The sequence below is a fragment of the Anopheles darlingi genome, chromosome 2 (genome assembly GCF_943734745.1).
Source record: "Anopheles darlingi chromosome 2, idAnoDarlMG_H_01, whole genome shotgun sequence".
Lineage (NCBI taxonomy): Eukaryota > Metazoa > Arthropoda > Insecta > Diptera > Culicidae > Anopheles > Anopheles darlingi.
The window spans coordinates 25623792-25639402 of NC_064874.1; the positions used below are offsets into that span (position 1 = coordinate 25623792).

Consider the following 15611-nt stretch of genomic DNA (forward strand, 5'->3'; position numbering starts at 1 on the left):
GACGAGGGACCGCTTTTGGTCAATCCATAAACAATGCATACATTGTAGGTGTCACATTGTAGGCCTATCCCACTGACCCTCGTCAGATGCTTCGGCTTGGACCACCAGTCGGACCCCTTCATGTCGTACCCTCCTGCGACCTTCTGCGCCAAAAAAGGATCTCCTGCTGTGCGCATTCAGTGATAGTGTCTGTAAGTGTGTGTTTGTGTCTGTATGTGATTGTGGCTGGCCCCCCTGGCTCTTGGACTGTTTATCACTATCGGTGCCGGTGGTCCCAAGGTCCCAAACCGATGGCCCACCGAGCTAGTAGCGTGGGCTGGTTGCTAGCATTGAGGTATAAAAGGGGAGGAGGGCCCATACCATTATCAACATTACAACCCCTTTTTACCAGAAGGGGGGGGGGGGGTCGATAGCAAAATCGCTTTTAATTTTCTCCCAGGACCGATTAAACTCGATTGCTCCGGAACGACTACTCGGTCGGTTCAACGCTATATTTGAAGCTTTTTCGGGTGAACGGGGAGGGTGGGGAAGGGTCAGCTAGTCAGCTCATAAAACCCCGTTCATGGCTGCGGTCCGGGATTGTGGCCAAATCCGCCCTAGTAGCAGTAGTAGTAGTAGTAGTAGCAGGTTGTCGATTGGTGATTGGAGCCAACGTTAACCCTCCCCATCCGGCGTTCCACAGGATGGTCCGTGAATGGTCATTCATTTTGGACCGGTGGTGAGGCCCGATCTCGGTGACACTCGCAAGCGGTGGACCCCTAGGAGTGGCCAGGGGTCAGGACATGATTGCTGATATTAGAAGCGATTAAACTTTCATTTCACCGGAAAGCGTTAAACCGGAACCGTTTCTCTTCGTCCTTTTCACTTTTTTTGTTTCTCTCTCTCTCTCTCTCTAACTCCCTCTCTGTCACACGATCTCGGTTCGGTCAATCTGGTCAGTGTCGGTTTACAACCACCATTCACCGGCATCCGGGGCACAAAAGGTCGGTTGATAGAGTTGAGGGGTTTTTTTAATTAATCTCTGGGAACACTCCGCCATCAACCGACTACCGGGTGGGCCCGGGGGCTCATAAATGATGAGACGCCAGTACGAGTCAGTCCGCTGTCACTGGGCCAACATGCCGATGGGGCGGGGGGTTGAAGGTTGGCGCACACGCCACGTTGAGTGTTTTGAAATTGAAAATCAAAAATCCTTTAACAAATTAAAATTTTAAAACATTTCCCATCAGTGTTTAGTGGTCCAGGAAGGGGGGGTGGAACGTCCACCACCAATCGTGGTGATGTGCTCGTGAAATCAATTAGTACAGTAAATGGAGTTTTTGGGAGAATGGGACGAACGGACGAAAGGAACTCATCCATTAGGCACTCCCAGGTAGGCAGAATATTACCGTTCGGTGGCCCGTTAGCTAGCACAGAATAGCTGTGGCAATCACTCATGGAAACTTGGTGAAGGTGAAGGTGTAGTCGGGCCACAGTTTGTTGCACAAAGATTTGAGAATCAATTTTGAGGGAGGCGCTTTGATCGTCGAGGCACGATTGTAACTTTGTGCGAATGTTGAGTTATTAGCAGCATCAGCAACAGCACGAGCAGCAACAGCAACACCACCATTCGGTAAACAGCATGCAAATTGAACCATTAATTGGACATGAAAGCAATTACCGGCGCGCAAGTCGGTCGTCGTCATCGTCATCGTCTTAGACCTGGCCTGACGTTACCCATAGTGCGCGCTGTAACGTCTTCGCCTCGGCTCTCCGGCTCGTCTTAAAATGTTTCGCGGTTGAGACATGCCTCTGGTAAATACGGCGAACAGCAGCAACAGCAACAACAGCAACAGCAAGCAGCAGCAGCAGCATCTGCCGCCGTTGTGGGGAGAAATTAATTAATAATTCTCTAAAAAACCAATCTTCTCCGCTCCGCTACCGCTTGAACGCCTGCTTGGGAAAATGCGAAGGCGAGGGCTCCGGCTGCTGCTGCTGCTGTGCCATCCTGCCAAAACCCAGGCCCCAGGGCTCAACAACGCACTTGTCGTCGGGCGTAAATGCCTAAGAAGCTTTCGGAGCGAGACGGACGGACCCTTGGACCGGTCCGTTGGGGCCCGCGTTGGACTGCGCATCAACACAAGCACTTCAATGGCGCGGAGTGTGGAGTGATGTTTTTGCGCAGCGAGCCCAGCTCCAAGGCACCGACGGAGCCACAGAAAACGGGCCTCGCATACATTGTTAATTAATTCAACAGCGCTCTCACTCACACCGCACGCCGGTCCCGGTTTTCGGTAGGTATTAGGTGCTTACTTCCGTTTCCGTTCGACGGAACGGAATCTGGCAGCTGGCGTGGTAGTCAGCATAGGGAGTTGCCGATCCGTCTTATCGGGCCCAAGGAATCATCTGCGCCGTGTACACCGTGGTTTGAGTGGTGGTGGTGGTGGTATCATAGTTCGCCGGTAGCGAAATATGTTGCTCCGCCAAACGGCGCAAACAACGGTGCCCTTCCTTTCGAGCGCTGGATGAATAGTTCGCTTGGAGGGATTCAACCGGCATCAGGCACGCCAGGAGGGGATTGAGTAAAACCGTTGAATCTGCGCGGAATAGGTTCGAAGACCTGTCGATGCTGGTCGAGTAGTCGGTTGATGATTAGTTGGTGTTGAGATATGGCTGCAATGGAAGGACTCTTTGAAATGGGAATTGAAACGTTCGATCCCCGTGTCTAGACAACGATTCATGTAGCAGTGGGAATCTTCAAAATGTCATTTCCAATACAGGAAACCTTACAGCAGCGATGCTCTAAGTTTAAGTTATTTCGTTGGAATGTTTACCATACAACTTTCACTTTGAACTGATATTTCTGACCGTAGAATCTGGCATATTACAGTTCGTGTAGCAGGTAACAGCTGACCGAACGTTTAGTAAAGCATATAATTTAAAGAACTACATCTTATTTCTCTGATTTGGTCTTCTATGTACAGTACCTTGCTTATTATGTCATATTCGTCATTTGACTTTTGCCTGTTAACATCTTTTTCCATTTGGTTATGCATATAATTTTCACTAAATCTCTGAGAAGCGAAGTTAGGTTATGGACATGCAAATGGTTTATCCAATAATAAAATGGCTACCAAGCATAACTTTTATCGCTCACAGTCTAAAAAACAGTTTTTCTTTTAAAAGGAAGTTATGAACTTCGCTCTTTCTAAGAATTATTTCCTTTCCCTTGCTTCACCTTTAGCACAATAAATGGCTTCCGTAATGGGTTGGTAAATCTTTTCTCCTGTTTCAATGATAAAATCATGTCAAGATCTTAATTCACCCCGAAAACGCATTTAAATTCATCCATGTCATTTGTAAGATGTCAGGCGGCTTTTTTTCCCCACAAATTCCATTCTCAGCCCGGGATTCTGCGTACCGCCTCACGGGACTTTATTGTAATTACGTGACGTTCCAACCACTTCTGGTTGGTGTCTTGTTGGCGTCTTCCGGTGACTCCAGATGCAGGGATAAATCTGGAGCAGGGAACAACGACAGCACTGTTGCTTGTTACCTCACCTGAACCCAACTGCCTTATGGCGATCGTGTCTGTGTGTGCGTGTGTGTATGTAGCCGTGATTGCGTGAAAATATGATAAATTTAGTTGTCACGCAATGGAATCGTTTAATGAGATTGCCTTTCCCCATGGCATGGTGTGGCTGGTGTGGTGTGAATGCCCCCCTTCCCGCCATCCTTCCCCTCTCTTGCTAACATTCCCCGTCATTCGTCCTGTCATCACCGCCAGTAACGATCGGCGGTGGTTGGTGCACCAGTTGGAAGCAACTGGTTGTCGAGTCGAGTGAGTTCGTGATTCGCACGTGGTCCCCGGTGACCAGTTAAGGTTAACCGTGGTGCTACCACCCAGGGCATGCCAGTACCAATGCCAATGCCAATGCTGTACGACCAACCCACCAGGAAACAGCACCAGCTGGAGCGCCGGCAGCACATGGAAGGACATGGAAGGACGAAATCCATCTGCCACATTCGCCTGCCTGAACCGATGCCTGGTGCTGCTGCTGTTGCTGGAGGTGCTGCTCTGAATTATTGATGAGACTTGATGGTTATGGTTTAGGCGTGTTTTATGGTCCTCAAGCACTCCTCTCCCTCACTCACATCGAGTACGTACGTACGTGCTAGTGAGTGCGTGTGTGCACCTTCTGAGTACGTTCGCTTGACCCAGTTGGACCGTTTTTTGGGGCTGGTTTTTGGGTGTTGGGCGCTTAAAAGTGCTGGTTTTTCGATCGCAAGACCGATACGTAACGGCACTCGGTCGATGCTGGATGGTCGTTTCGTTGCGAATGTGTGTGTGCGATTGTGTGTGCGTGTATGGTACACCCCTACCTACAGGGAAAGCCCCAAACCGGATACCGATGTAGGGCCTCATAATGGTGATGGGTTGTAATGATGATTGGAAGGAGGAGATTGGCAATGGTGGGCAATGCGGGCTAACAAGAAGTTACACGTTACAAATCCCCCGCTGGAGAGCTACTTTAAGGCCACAGCTGCTGGCCACAGGGTTTGCTATCCATCTCTTCATTCATTCGCCTTCTGCCTGCCGTCCGACTCGGGGCTCGCATGGATAGACAATCAAATCGCAAAGTAATTGTTAAGTAGCCGTATCCCGAAGGAGAAAGCCAGACTCCCAGAGGCGGAAATCTGGAACAACTGGAACAACTGGAAGCTTGTGGACTGTGGACTACGGTTTCCCTTCACCACCGTCTGATTGCCGTTTAAAAGTGCCAACATTCGGTGCAATGTTTATTCCGCCATTTGTTGGTGGCCGTGGCACCGGAAGCAGCACTAGCAGCAGCAGCAGCAGCAGAACTTCACCGCTAGCCTAGCACACGGCTTCCGGTTTGCTCTGGTAGCGTAGCATCGTCGTCGTCGTCGTATCCCCGGAACCACAAGGAAGCGGCAGTGGCAGCATTGTACAGTTTCTCATTTTATTTTTATTAGTTCATTAACGTAGCCATCGTCGGTGGCGTTGGAGTTGAAGTGGAGGAGGAGGAGGAGGAGAAGGAACAGGACAAAAGCGACGAGGGTTTTGTGTAGACCCCCTTTGTGCCCTGGTCCTTCCTCCTATCCACTGACTAGTGGCTCGACTGTTGTTGGTTGTGCCTCTGTCCGAAACCTCCGGCTGCTGTATTCGATGCTCTATCGCCCGTAATTACTATCTCGGTGGCCACCCTTGCACCCTCGTGCTCCGTGTTGCCCAGTGAACGCAAAACCAGCAACCAACCAACCAACCCGGTTGGGTAACCGTTTGTGAGCACAAAAGCGTCATCATGGTGCTCCCGGCGTTTCTCGTGGAGGGATAATCGTTAGTTCAAGAATTAGTGGCTCGACTAATGCCCAGCTTTCCTCCAGCAGGAGCAGGAGCAGGAGCAGGAGGAGGAGAAGGGAACAGCGGAAGGGTACGCATTCATGGGTAACGATAAAAATCCGCTCTTCCGGACCAACCACACTTACAAATGACACACTTGCCGTAGTGTGGATTGTGGGCAAGTGGGCAGGTGGGCGGGTGGATGGAAGTTTTAATTTATGTTGAAGTAATCCAGCGGCCTGTTACACACACACAAGCACATAGGAAGGTAAAGGTAAAAGGAAAAGGGCCGACAAAGCGAGCGAATAGAAGGGCGCTGTAGGCGCTGATTAAACGCTGGTTAAGAGGATTGTCCTCTCCCGGTCCTTCACCGGCACAGGTGGAATGGCTTATGTGTTGCAAAAAAGGGCACACTACTACTGTCGCTGCTCACGTTGCTCATCGTCACACATTCACGGTTCGCGTTCGTTTTGCTTCCGGATCGTGCTGCTGCTTGTAGTAGGCTGGTTTTTTAATGGTGCAGACACGTTCGCAACTATCCTGCGACGCTTGGCAGGTTCAGGTGAAAGACCATTTTGTTAACTTTCCATACTTTCTTACGTGGGATCTTCGGGATGGAATCCGTGACACGCGGCACATAATTGGTGATGTTGGCCCAAGGCGCATCCTTCATTATTGTGCACGCGTGTGCCCTGCGTTCGTTCCCTTTTTTGCGTTCGTCTTTTTCATACCTTAATAGTTCTCAGTCAAGTCGTCCGATGGTAATGGCAGCTTTCAAAGGCGGAAATTCCGGATGCATCATTAGCGCAGCGCTCCGGACTGCACCACTCACGGGCAGCAGCAGTGGCAGCAGTAGTGGAATGCTCAACCAGCTAACATAATATATCTGTTAATGAGATTTTAATTTCCTTTGCTATTTCCTTTGACGTTTTTCCTTGGAATTACGACCAGAACGACGACGACGACGACGACTTCGACGACATCCAATGTTCGGAGGCAACAGTTCAGTTCCAACAAAAACCAGCGGAGATGCAATGGTCTTGCCTCAGGATTCGATTGTTCGAGTATTGATTCTCTGGTCGTTGGTAGAAGCACTTCCCGCTTCCTTCTGTGTGGCGCTCCCGTGTTGCGTGAAGCCCCAGTATTGATCCGAACAGCATACCCCTAATGATGGCAAGTACTTCTCAAACGACGGTATGGCCTTGGGTCTGATAGATTGTAACTCTTTGGTCGAAACGAATTCTCTCTCTTTCTCTCTCTCTCTCTCTCTCTACCGATGGGTTGGCTTTTGAAAATTGTCTTCATTAGGGCTCGGTGGACTGGACTGGACTGGACCCGCACTCCCTCTGCTGCTGCTGCTGCTGCTGCTACCCGATAACAAATTGCGCTTAATGGATCCGAGTACCAAAGTTCAGATCCAGACTCCAGGGTCGAGGGATAGGTCTCGGTCCTCTCCTGCATCCACGCGTCCATGCCCCGTTTTCGTTCGGTCACGCGTCCATGCCGGTCGTTCCGTTCGAACCACCGTCCGTGCAAATTAATGACCCTCAATTGCTGGTGATCTATTGAGTACCGTGTCGGAGGCCGCACTGTGTGGGGCTAACCCGGGGCTATAGCCGGTAGAAAATCCCTATTAATCCCCAAGCCCTTTCCCAAGTGAAGGAGAAGCTGAAAGATACCGACTAACCGGAATAAAGAGAGAGAGAGAGAGAGAGAGAGAGAAAGAGAGACCGTGTGGGAAGAAGAGACCCGGATAGTATCCGGTAGATGCCGGATCCCGGTGGCTTTCATTGCGTCGGTTGAAGGATTTAACAAGTTGCCTTTCATCTTCAAAGACCGAACTCCTCCTTCTCTGAACCCATCCAGGTGTGCAGTGGACAGTAATTTGCCATAGAAATTGGCACCATCCCCCCTCTTTTACCGAGGATGGGTTCGTTGGCCAGTCCGGCATATTGTCTGTTGCCGGGTTTGTCCGTGGTACCTGGACTCTTGGAGTCCAGTCTAGTTTCATTCTTTACAGAAATGTCCTCGAGGTGTTCCAGTGCTGGTCTGGTCCTGCGTTTGTCATAAAGCTACGCAGGCTCCCGTAACAGACTGTCCACTGTCCACTGATCCACCCTTTTTTGGGGAAATAAATCTCGGACCTGGCATGCCGCTGGAGGAGGAGGAGGAGACCGAGAGACACCACGATACGCCGCTACACGTCTACTTCAAAATGAGAAAATGAAGATGAAGATTTATAGTTCCGTTCATTCCGGTTCCCGTAGTTCCCGGGGATCCAAGGTTCCCGTTTCTACCAATAGCGTTTTTGTTCAGGTCCGGGCCATGCCATGCAAACCCTTACCCTTGGTCTGGCCGGTGTAAAGATAGTGTCCAAACGTACCGGTACGCGCGGTTCTCGGTTTCTTTCTTTCGAAGATGGTGGCACGCCAACTTTGAGTTAATTTTCACGCAACAATGCGTCGTCGTCGTCGTCCTCGTCGGTTCTCACTTCGGAGGACACACCAGGGTTGACGGAGCGCGACGTTTTGATTAATGATGATGAGGATGGCCCAGCATTGCCGGTTTTGATGCCCTCCAGCGTCAAGCAAGTTGCTTTTGGGGCCCGGTGGCCATTGCGCTAGACAAAGTTCGGCCAGAAGTTTGTCAAAGAGTTGACGTAGCAATCACCGCAATCTCGGCCCGAGTTCGCAGATTCCCTTTCAATGTTTCAACGTTTTCCCTTTGGGCCACAAAAGTGTACGCTCCAGTGTGCGTGCGTGTGTGTGTTTGTCGGCTTTAAAGTGGACAACAAGACGTGAATATTGCTTTCCGGAATCAAATTAGACGTCGCTAATGGTACGGGGATCTCTAGCGAGCCGCAGTGAGACTGTGTTGTCCGTTTGCGTTGCGAGTTGTTGTGGTGTTGTTGTTGTTGTTGTTGCGTTTGGTGTGCGTGCGCTCGCCGAGACCTAGACTCGATGCTCGGTATCGGCCTAATGATGATCATGTTTTTGATCTGTTGAATGTTTACCAGGGGGCGCTGGTCCCAGCCCTCAAAGAACGCCCACGCGCGGCCCAAAATGGAGAGCGGCTTTGGGTTGATGAAAAACAAGATGGATATCGTTATCCTGCCGCGACCACCACCGTCGCTGCTGCTTCTACTGTTGCCTCGAAACGCTTTGAAGTCCTATTCACTCGTGAGGCGCTCGGTCTCAGTTCCGTTTCAGTTCAGCATTTACAGCAGACGAAGACGAAGATGTTTTGGGTAAATTTGTGTCCCCTCCACACACACTCTCTCTCACCTTCTTCCTCATTCGGGTCGCTTTCAAAGCCAAAGGGAAGAGACGTTAAGGATTTGGATGCGATGGCATCTCTCTCTCTTTCTCTCTCTCCCTCGTTTGCGTTCATTCAATATCCGCGCCATCAATTCCTCTCGGCTTCTCGCTTGGGGATCTCTCCGGAGTACTCCCAGGGTGTGTAATGTGACTCTGAGCCTCTTGCTCACCCCCCCTCCCCCCCAACTCTTCTCCTTTCATGCCCTTTCCGTTCCCTAATTTGGTAGCAATGGCTGCGTTTGCGCTGATTGATAGTCGAGTAAACAGGTGCGCCCCTCGGTTTGTGGAACATTCAATGATAAATCCTCATCCGGGGGTGGGGGGGGGGGGGGGGGCCAACCGGCCCGTCCCTTGTGCGGAAGCAATTTCGCAAAAATGTTTCTATTTTCAGGCCCTCTCTCCCCTCCCCCCGGGGGGATTCCTCGTGGAAGCGTTGTACGTCTCAAATCAAATGCTCGTGCACGGATGCTGGTGGGTGATGGATGGAAAATGTGTTAGAAACGAACTTTCCAGTCCCTTAAATGATTTTAATATCTCGTCCGCCCCACGTTATCCACGGGGTTTTCCCCACGGGGGCCCTCCAGGAGCCGGAGACGATCCAGGTTTCTGTCCTCCGCCTGTGCTTGCCGATTGCGAATGGCGAATGCGGTGCTGCTCATCAGCCGTCGTCAGCGACAGCGGAAATGTTTCGTTCACGGTTGAAGCAAGCATTGCAAGCAAGCGATGATGGCAAGGCGACGAGACTGGCATCAAACGGAGACCTTTTTTCCCGTTTTTTTTGTTCCGGTTTCCGGTTACAATTTTGTATCATCCCTTCGTTGCGCCTTCGCAAGCACCTCGTTTAGTAACGCGATGGTTTCGCGAGGAGCTGGTGAGCGGAGCAGGATGGGCATCAGTATCACGGAACACCCCGGAATAGGTGCTGCTTTGATGCAGCGAGCTTTGAAATCGATATTCCTTATTTTCACTTCTTTCGGACAATCAGAGTGAGGACACACACACACACAGCGAGGGTGGTACAGGGGTCGCCATTAATTGTCTGCACGACCGTTGAGCGGCTGTTGGACGCAACACGGTGCGTGCAAAGGCATCCCCGGACCGGTGGCTGTTGAGTTGATTTGCGGGATTTAATGATTTCCGTTTTATCTTTGTCAACACGCACCGTTTGATGCTACCGACTCATTCCAGAAGGGGGGGGGGGGGGGGGAATCCTTGACATCCCGCGACAGTCCCACTGTCCGAATGTGTGCCATTTTGTGCGAAGACCGAGCCCAAGCCCAAGGCTCGGAACCATAAATTAACGAACGGCAGTTCAGCCGGAGTGATCCGAAGGGAATGGTTTCTTGATTTTGGGTTCGCTGGATACCGTTGTTCCGGGCCGATGCCACTCAGGTTGACTTTCCCCGAAACCCATGCCCGGCCATCAACAGCACCATGACCACCACCACCATCATCATCGTCATCATCAGGAGCGTGCTTGAGCATTAGCATTTCCTGTCTGTAACGCATGGCAAAGGGGGGTGGGGGGACTCGAGGTCCACGAGAGGATGAGTGTCTCTTCAACTGTCGTTGGCAGCCTTTTTCGTGCATGATTTAATCATCAAGAGGCATCATCGGCAGCATCGGTAAACCCTCGAATGGACCGCTCCGTTGCCGGATGCCAGGGGATCGTGGGACGACGAAGATGAAGCAATTCGTTCACCTTTTCGGTTGCGAAGCACACTCTTGGAGCATGGCCCCGGGGTGCTGGTAGCAACGGTAGCACGTGTTTGCGTACCGGGTGCCGGTTCGGTGAGGGATACTTCCAGAGACATTCATCCGTATCACGAACAGGGAAATTGAATAAGCAGCGGCTCGACGTAGTTCGTAGTTTACATTAAGCCGCGCGTGTCTTGGTTCTTGAGTGATGTGCTCACTACTGCAAGGGACTGCATTTTTGGGTTTGGGAGCGTGTATGCTCTGTTGTTGTGTCGAGCAAACTGTTTAACTTCGTCTGTTGGTGTTGCGCTTGGAACTCGTGTCCTTGCAGCACTGTTCCCTGTCACCAAAAAAGCCATCAATGTCCGTCGGTCTTGGTGCTCATAGAATCAAAGGAAATCACACTCTGGTAGGCTTAGTTAGTTGGCAAGAAATATTTGAAATAATGAAATCCGCACTGCAGGATCTGACCGTAGAAAGGTCAATTCCGAATTCAATTGATAATGATGTTAACAGTGTTGGTGCTGGTATCGATGCGACACTCTTCAGGGCACTCTAAGATTGACTCGTTGTGGTCAAAATTTCTGTGTTTCTAGCAACAGCAAAGTTCATCAATTATCGAGTAGGCTGCAACCTGCACTCGGAGAAGGTGATTGATGTCATTGAAGGAATATCTAGTGGGCAAGGTGCAACCGTAGCTACGCTTTGAAACCATCCTAGTTCACATAGAATGTAAATGAATGTCAAATGTGTGCAAAGTGTGTTCGCGTTAGATAGTGACCGAACGTGGTTCTTGGTTTCCTCTACAGACAGTGCAATCTTAAATTCCCGCAAACTCTAAGATAAAGAAGCTGTAGCAATGGAAACAAGTGAATTCTCTAAAAACCTGAGTAAGTACTAAATCCACAACAAACGACCAGTGTGGCCAAATGCTAGGTGCGAAACCGACTCGAAGGACTGTCGTGGTAGCTGTGTGATCCGCTCTCTCTCACTCCCTCTTACCTGACACTGCTGGGGTCCGTGGCGCGTCGGCGAGACGGTCTTGGGGCGCGGTTTCTTCACCAGCGAGGGCAACCCGACGGACAGTGGCGACGAGGAAGCGGACGGTGGTGAGGATGAGGCCGAGCTGGGACTTCCGGATGCCATCGATGGTGAGACGGTTTCGGTGCGTCCGACCGTCGTCAGGATGAGACCGGCCGATGAGCCGGGGCTGGGTGCCGCCGCACCTCCTCCGCCAACCGAAGTACTCTTGACGGTCACCATCGTCGTACCATGATGTACGATCCCCGGTGAGGTTGAGGCGATGTTGATGGAGGTTGTGGTGCTGCTGCTGCTGTTGCTGCTACTGTTGCTACTACTACTACTGCTGCTGCTGCTGTTGCTGATGGACTGCGAGCCGTTGAGCAGGTTCGTGATGGCGTCCCTCGTCTTTGCCTCGATCAGCGTCGCTTTCGTGCCTGGAGCAGACAAGAGAGAGAGAGAGGGAGAAAGAAAACCGGAAAACGGAAACGATTGAATGAAATCCGATCAATATCAGCGGGGCTGACTTTTCGATCCGCTCGCTCCGGCGATTGGAGTCTTGCTTCGCCCTTTCACGGAGCAAGCATGAAGTTACTATCGAAATGAGATTTCCTAATCCGTCTCCATTTCGCCGTCGTCGTCGTCGTCGTCGTCGTCGTCGTTGGCGGTCGTTCGTTCGTTCGTTCGTTCGATCCGCCATCCGGAAAGTCTCAGAGAAGCGCACGCTTCCGGTGGGAACCCGAAAGCAAGCGGATTTAGATTGCGACTGTCGGATTAGCCGGCAATGGCAATGGCAATGGCAAACTAGCGGGCAATTGAGTGGCGGGTCACCGGCCCCCACACCACGCCGGGCCAAGACACGGCGAAAAGGGGTTCTTCGTCTTCCGGAACCCGACGTTAAGGATCTGCTTTTTTTTTTCTCCGTCGGGCAGCGGAACGGACAGGTGGTGTGCAGCGGGAATGGAGAGTCAACAAATTCATCGAACGGGGCAAGGGGCTAGGGGCGGGTGGGCGGGGTGGTCGTGGCGCTTTGATGTTCCCGGGACCGGATTTCGTTCGAAGGAATTTGTCCGGATTAGAGATAATTGAACGGAATGCAATATATACATTGGTACAGAGAGCAAGCAACCATGCAGGCTGGCTGGCTGGCTGGCGTGGCCGGACAGATGGCTGTGTCATTCGCAAAGTGCATGGTGGTGCTATGCGACCCGGCAGTCCGGGAGTCTCTTTGTCCAACGTTGTCGTTGCTGTTGCTACCGCTTCGATAATCCAAATTAATTTCTATCCCAAAGGCGAAGGGCGAATCCTTCCGTGGTGGCATCGTCGTGGCTACGATTGAACGACGACGATCCGGAAATTGAAATGCCCCGAAATAGTTAATGAACTGCTCGAGGCTGAAAACGGTACCAGTGAGTAAGGAACCGGATGAGCCGTTAGCTTAAGCTGCTGGCATGGCAGGGAAGCTGTGCAGGGAATCATTTTTCATCTTTTCGTCCCTTTTATTTTCACCTATTAATGGACTTCTTATTCATAATCGTGACAGTTTTTACCTACTGCATGCACCTACTGCGTGACGAAAATAGTTTCGTTGAAAATCAAACAATGGCTCCGTCGCGCTAGTGCCAGCTGTTGTTATATCCTGTTTGTACCCCTGCAGCAAGTGAACCGATGATTAATTGGATATTTATTGCCACTTCTAGGCATTTTCTCACGATTGACCATCTTCTGCTTCAAAACCTCGGACCTGTTTAAACGATAGAAGCAGCTTTCGGCGAGCACAATGGCCCTGCTCCCCATCAAAGTGAGCATTTGTTCGAAAAATGGCGTTTACAAGCGGCAGCAGGAGCTTTACTATTTGGCCCCCTTGTACGGCTTACAACATCAAGGTGGGGCTTTCAGCGGATACTTCTTGGAACGATGGAACATCGGGTACGGGCTGATGAGCTACACGCCAAGGTACGCTGCTACCGTTGCCATCGAAATGCAAGTCCCGCATCCTGTAAGTAACACAGTACTACTGGTGATCCATTTTTTCCACCTCCTTTGGTTTGGTGAACAGTGTGTTTTTTGTGCAAAAGAAAATGCATGAAAATCCACCAGACAGCCACAGGAACAATTGGAACCGTCTGGTTCCAGCGTGCGCACCGTTCGCGTTCTGCATTCTTATCTGACTTTCGCAGTTCAGCGAGCGAGCAAAGCACATTTCGCTTGACTGATCTCTCCAGACAACGGTTGGCTGGTTGGCTGGCGCACAAACTGGTGGTGCAGCATGCTTCGAATCAGCTTTCCCCGGGGAGGGACCGGTGTTTGAGCGATTGTTTTCCTGCCGTTTTCCCGGCTGACTTTCATCGCTTTTCATGCTTTTCGCTCGACGAGGCAGCCGTGTACATGCCACGATTCCGGTTTGTAGCGGGTACGGGACTTCGATTTCTCGCTGCAGACGATATTTATTTATCGTTAAAAATGGCTTTCTACTGTAGTACCCGCGGGGGGAGGATGGTGGGAAAAAGGGCTTTTCCAATGCAACGAACTCTCTTATCCTTTCTAAAACCGGCTCCACGCCAAAAACCGGTGAAAGGCAATCGGCCAACAAGTACCGAACTGGGGGTTGACCGTCAGAAGGTCCCAAAAAAGGTTGTGTGGAGGGTTGCGGAACAGAAACGGGGAAAACAGCGGAAAACTCCCTTTTCGTGTAGCAATTGTAGCTACAACGTCGATGTGTTACAATGAAGAGCACGAACTGTACTTGTAGAAGGATCAGACAGAAAGGCTGCTGTATCTGAGGGAGTTCGTGCTCTTGTCGGTTGGAGTTTGAAGTTGCAGTTCCACTTTCCTCGCGCAACTTGCAACAATCGAACACGCTAGCCAGTGGGAGGGCTACTACTTTTCTGCTAGCCCTGGTTAAGCGTTTATTTTGGCAACGAACCAGGTCACGCTTTGCTTGGAGGTTGTGTCGACCGTGTGCCGACCGACATCGTTCTTACGTTTTCCGTTTAAAAGTCGGCTGGATGCTTGGAACGGCGAGGGGTTGCAATTTTCCGTGTCTCGAGAGAGAATACGTGAGACCATTGAGGCACACAGACATGCCAAATGATTAGACCGGCACGGCATCACCGGTGCCCGGTGTTGGGCGAAAATTGGAGCCCGTTTCGTGTTTGGCAGATGTTAACCCAAATTCCCAAATAGTTGGTTGCTGCTTGAATGCGTTTGAAACTTTAATTTAGCGAATCAATTTCGCCCCGCAACAAGCTCGCCCCTCTGTTGCTCTCTGTTTGAGAATGTTTTCAAGCTTCATGTGATCTTATCATTTATTTTCCTACTACTTTAAGGATCCCGGAAGGAAGCTGCATCAAACTCGAGCTAGAAACCGAGCAGGAAAGCAACTCCAATCAACACTTGCGGAAGCAAACGAAGCGTGAATGAGAGGAATCTGTCCACAAAACAAGGGGTGATGTTGGTGGTGACGGTGTGCTCATTATTCAATTGCCGCGCTAATGGAACTGGGAAGCGTTTTTGGGTTGAAAGTCAATAATGAAATCCTGTCATCTGCCGGTCCGAGGGAAACTGGTCCCAGTTAAAGCAAACAGAACCGAGCAGCGGGTTGCCACGTGTGTGTGTGTGCTATGCTGTGGCCATCAGACCATCACAAGGACCGGCACCATCAGGATTATGGGTTTTGAAGTTTGAACAGCCTTCTGGCATGGAGTCTGGGCGTATTAGAAAGGGCGGCAGAGCGGCAGCACGGGTACTATTTATATTTATGAGCATCCAGCTGGCTCGCTATCTGCAAGCTATCGGCAAGGCTGTGCTATGCACTGCAGGCCGGTGAGACGGTGGTTTGCGGTGCGCGATAAAATGGCACTGCACTGCACTGGCTGGCTGGCTGGCTGCCTGAACGGTCCCACGGCGCTAATGAACCGGTCCCAAATGTCAATCACCGTGACATTTAACATTCCATGTTCATTAGGGCGGAAGCCTAGATTTTCCCAAGCCCCTAGAACGAACAGTGTGGCCATGGACAGTCGCGGAGCGGAGGATGCACTATTTACCCTACCAGGTCCAGCTAGGGGCGCTGTTTTGTGCAACCGAGTTGACCGAGCGAGCTTCTGCTTCCGGGCAGCGGCACATGCGACGTCCGCTTGCTGGCTTGCTGGTCACCGTTCGCACGGTTCGTTGGTAGCGGTTGCGGATCGGGAGTTTTTATCTCATCGTGGAGTTTCACCCCCACTACC

At 51.1% G+C, this 15611-nt stretch overlaps 1 protein-coding gene across 2 annotated transcripts in view; it reads right to left on the reverse strand.

Annotated features, from left to right (window-relative positions):
- The window catches only part of LOC125947885 (serine-rich adhesin for platelets), a 140872-nt gene that overhangs the window by 23449 nt on the left and 101812 nt on the right, over positions 1–15611 (reverse strand). For both annotated transcript variants that reach the window (XM_049673369.1, XM_049673368.1), the window contains exon 4: positions 11362–11816. In XM_049673369.1, coding sequence (XP_049529326.1) covers positions 11362–11816 — 455 coding nt within the window. The remainder of the gene's footprint in view (positions 1–11361; positions 11817–15611) is intronic.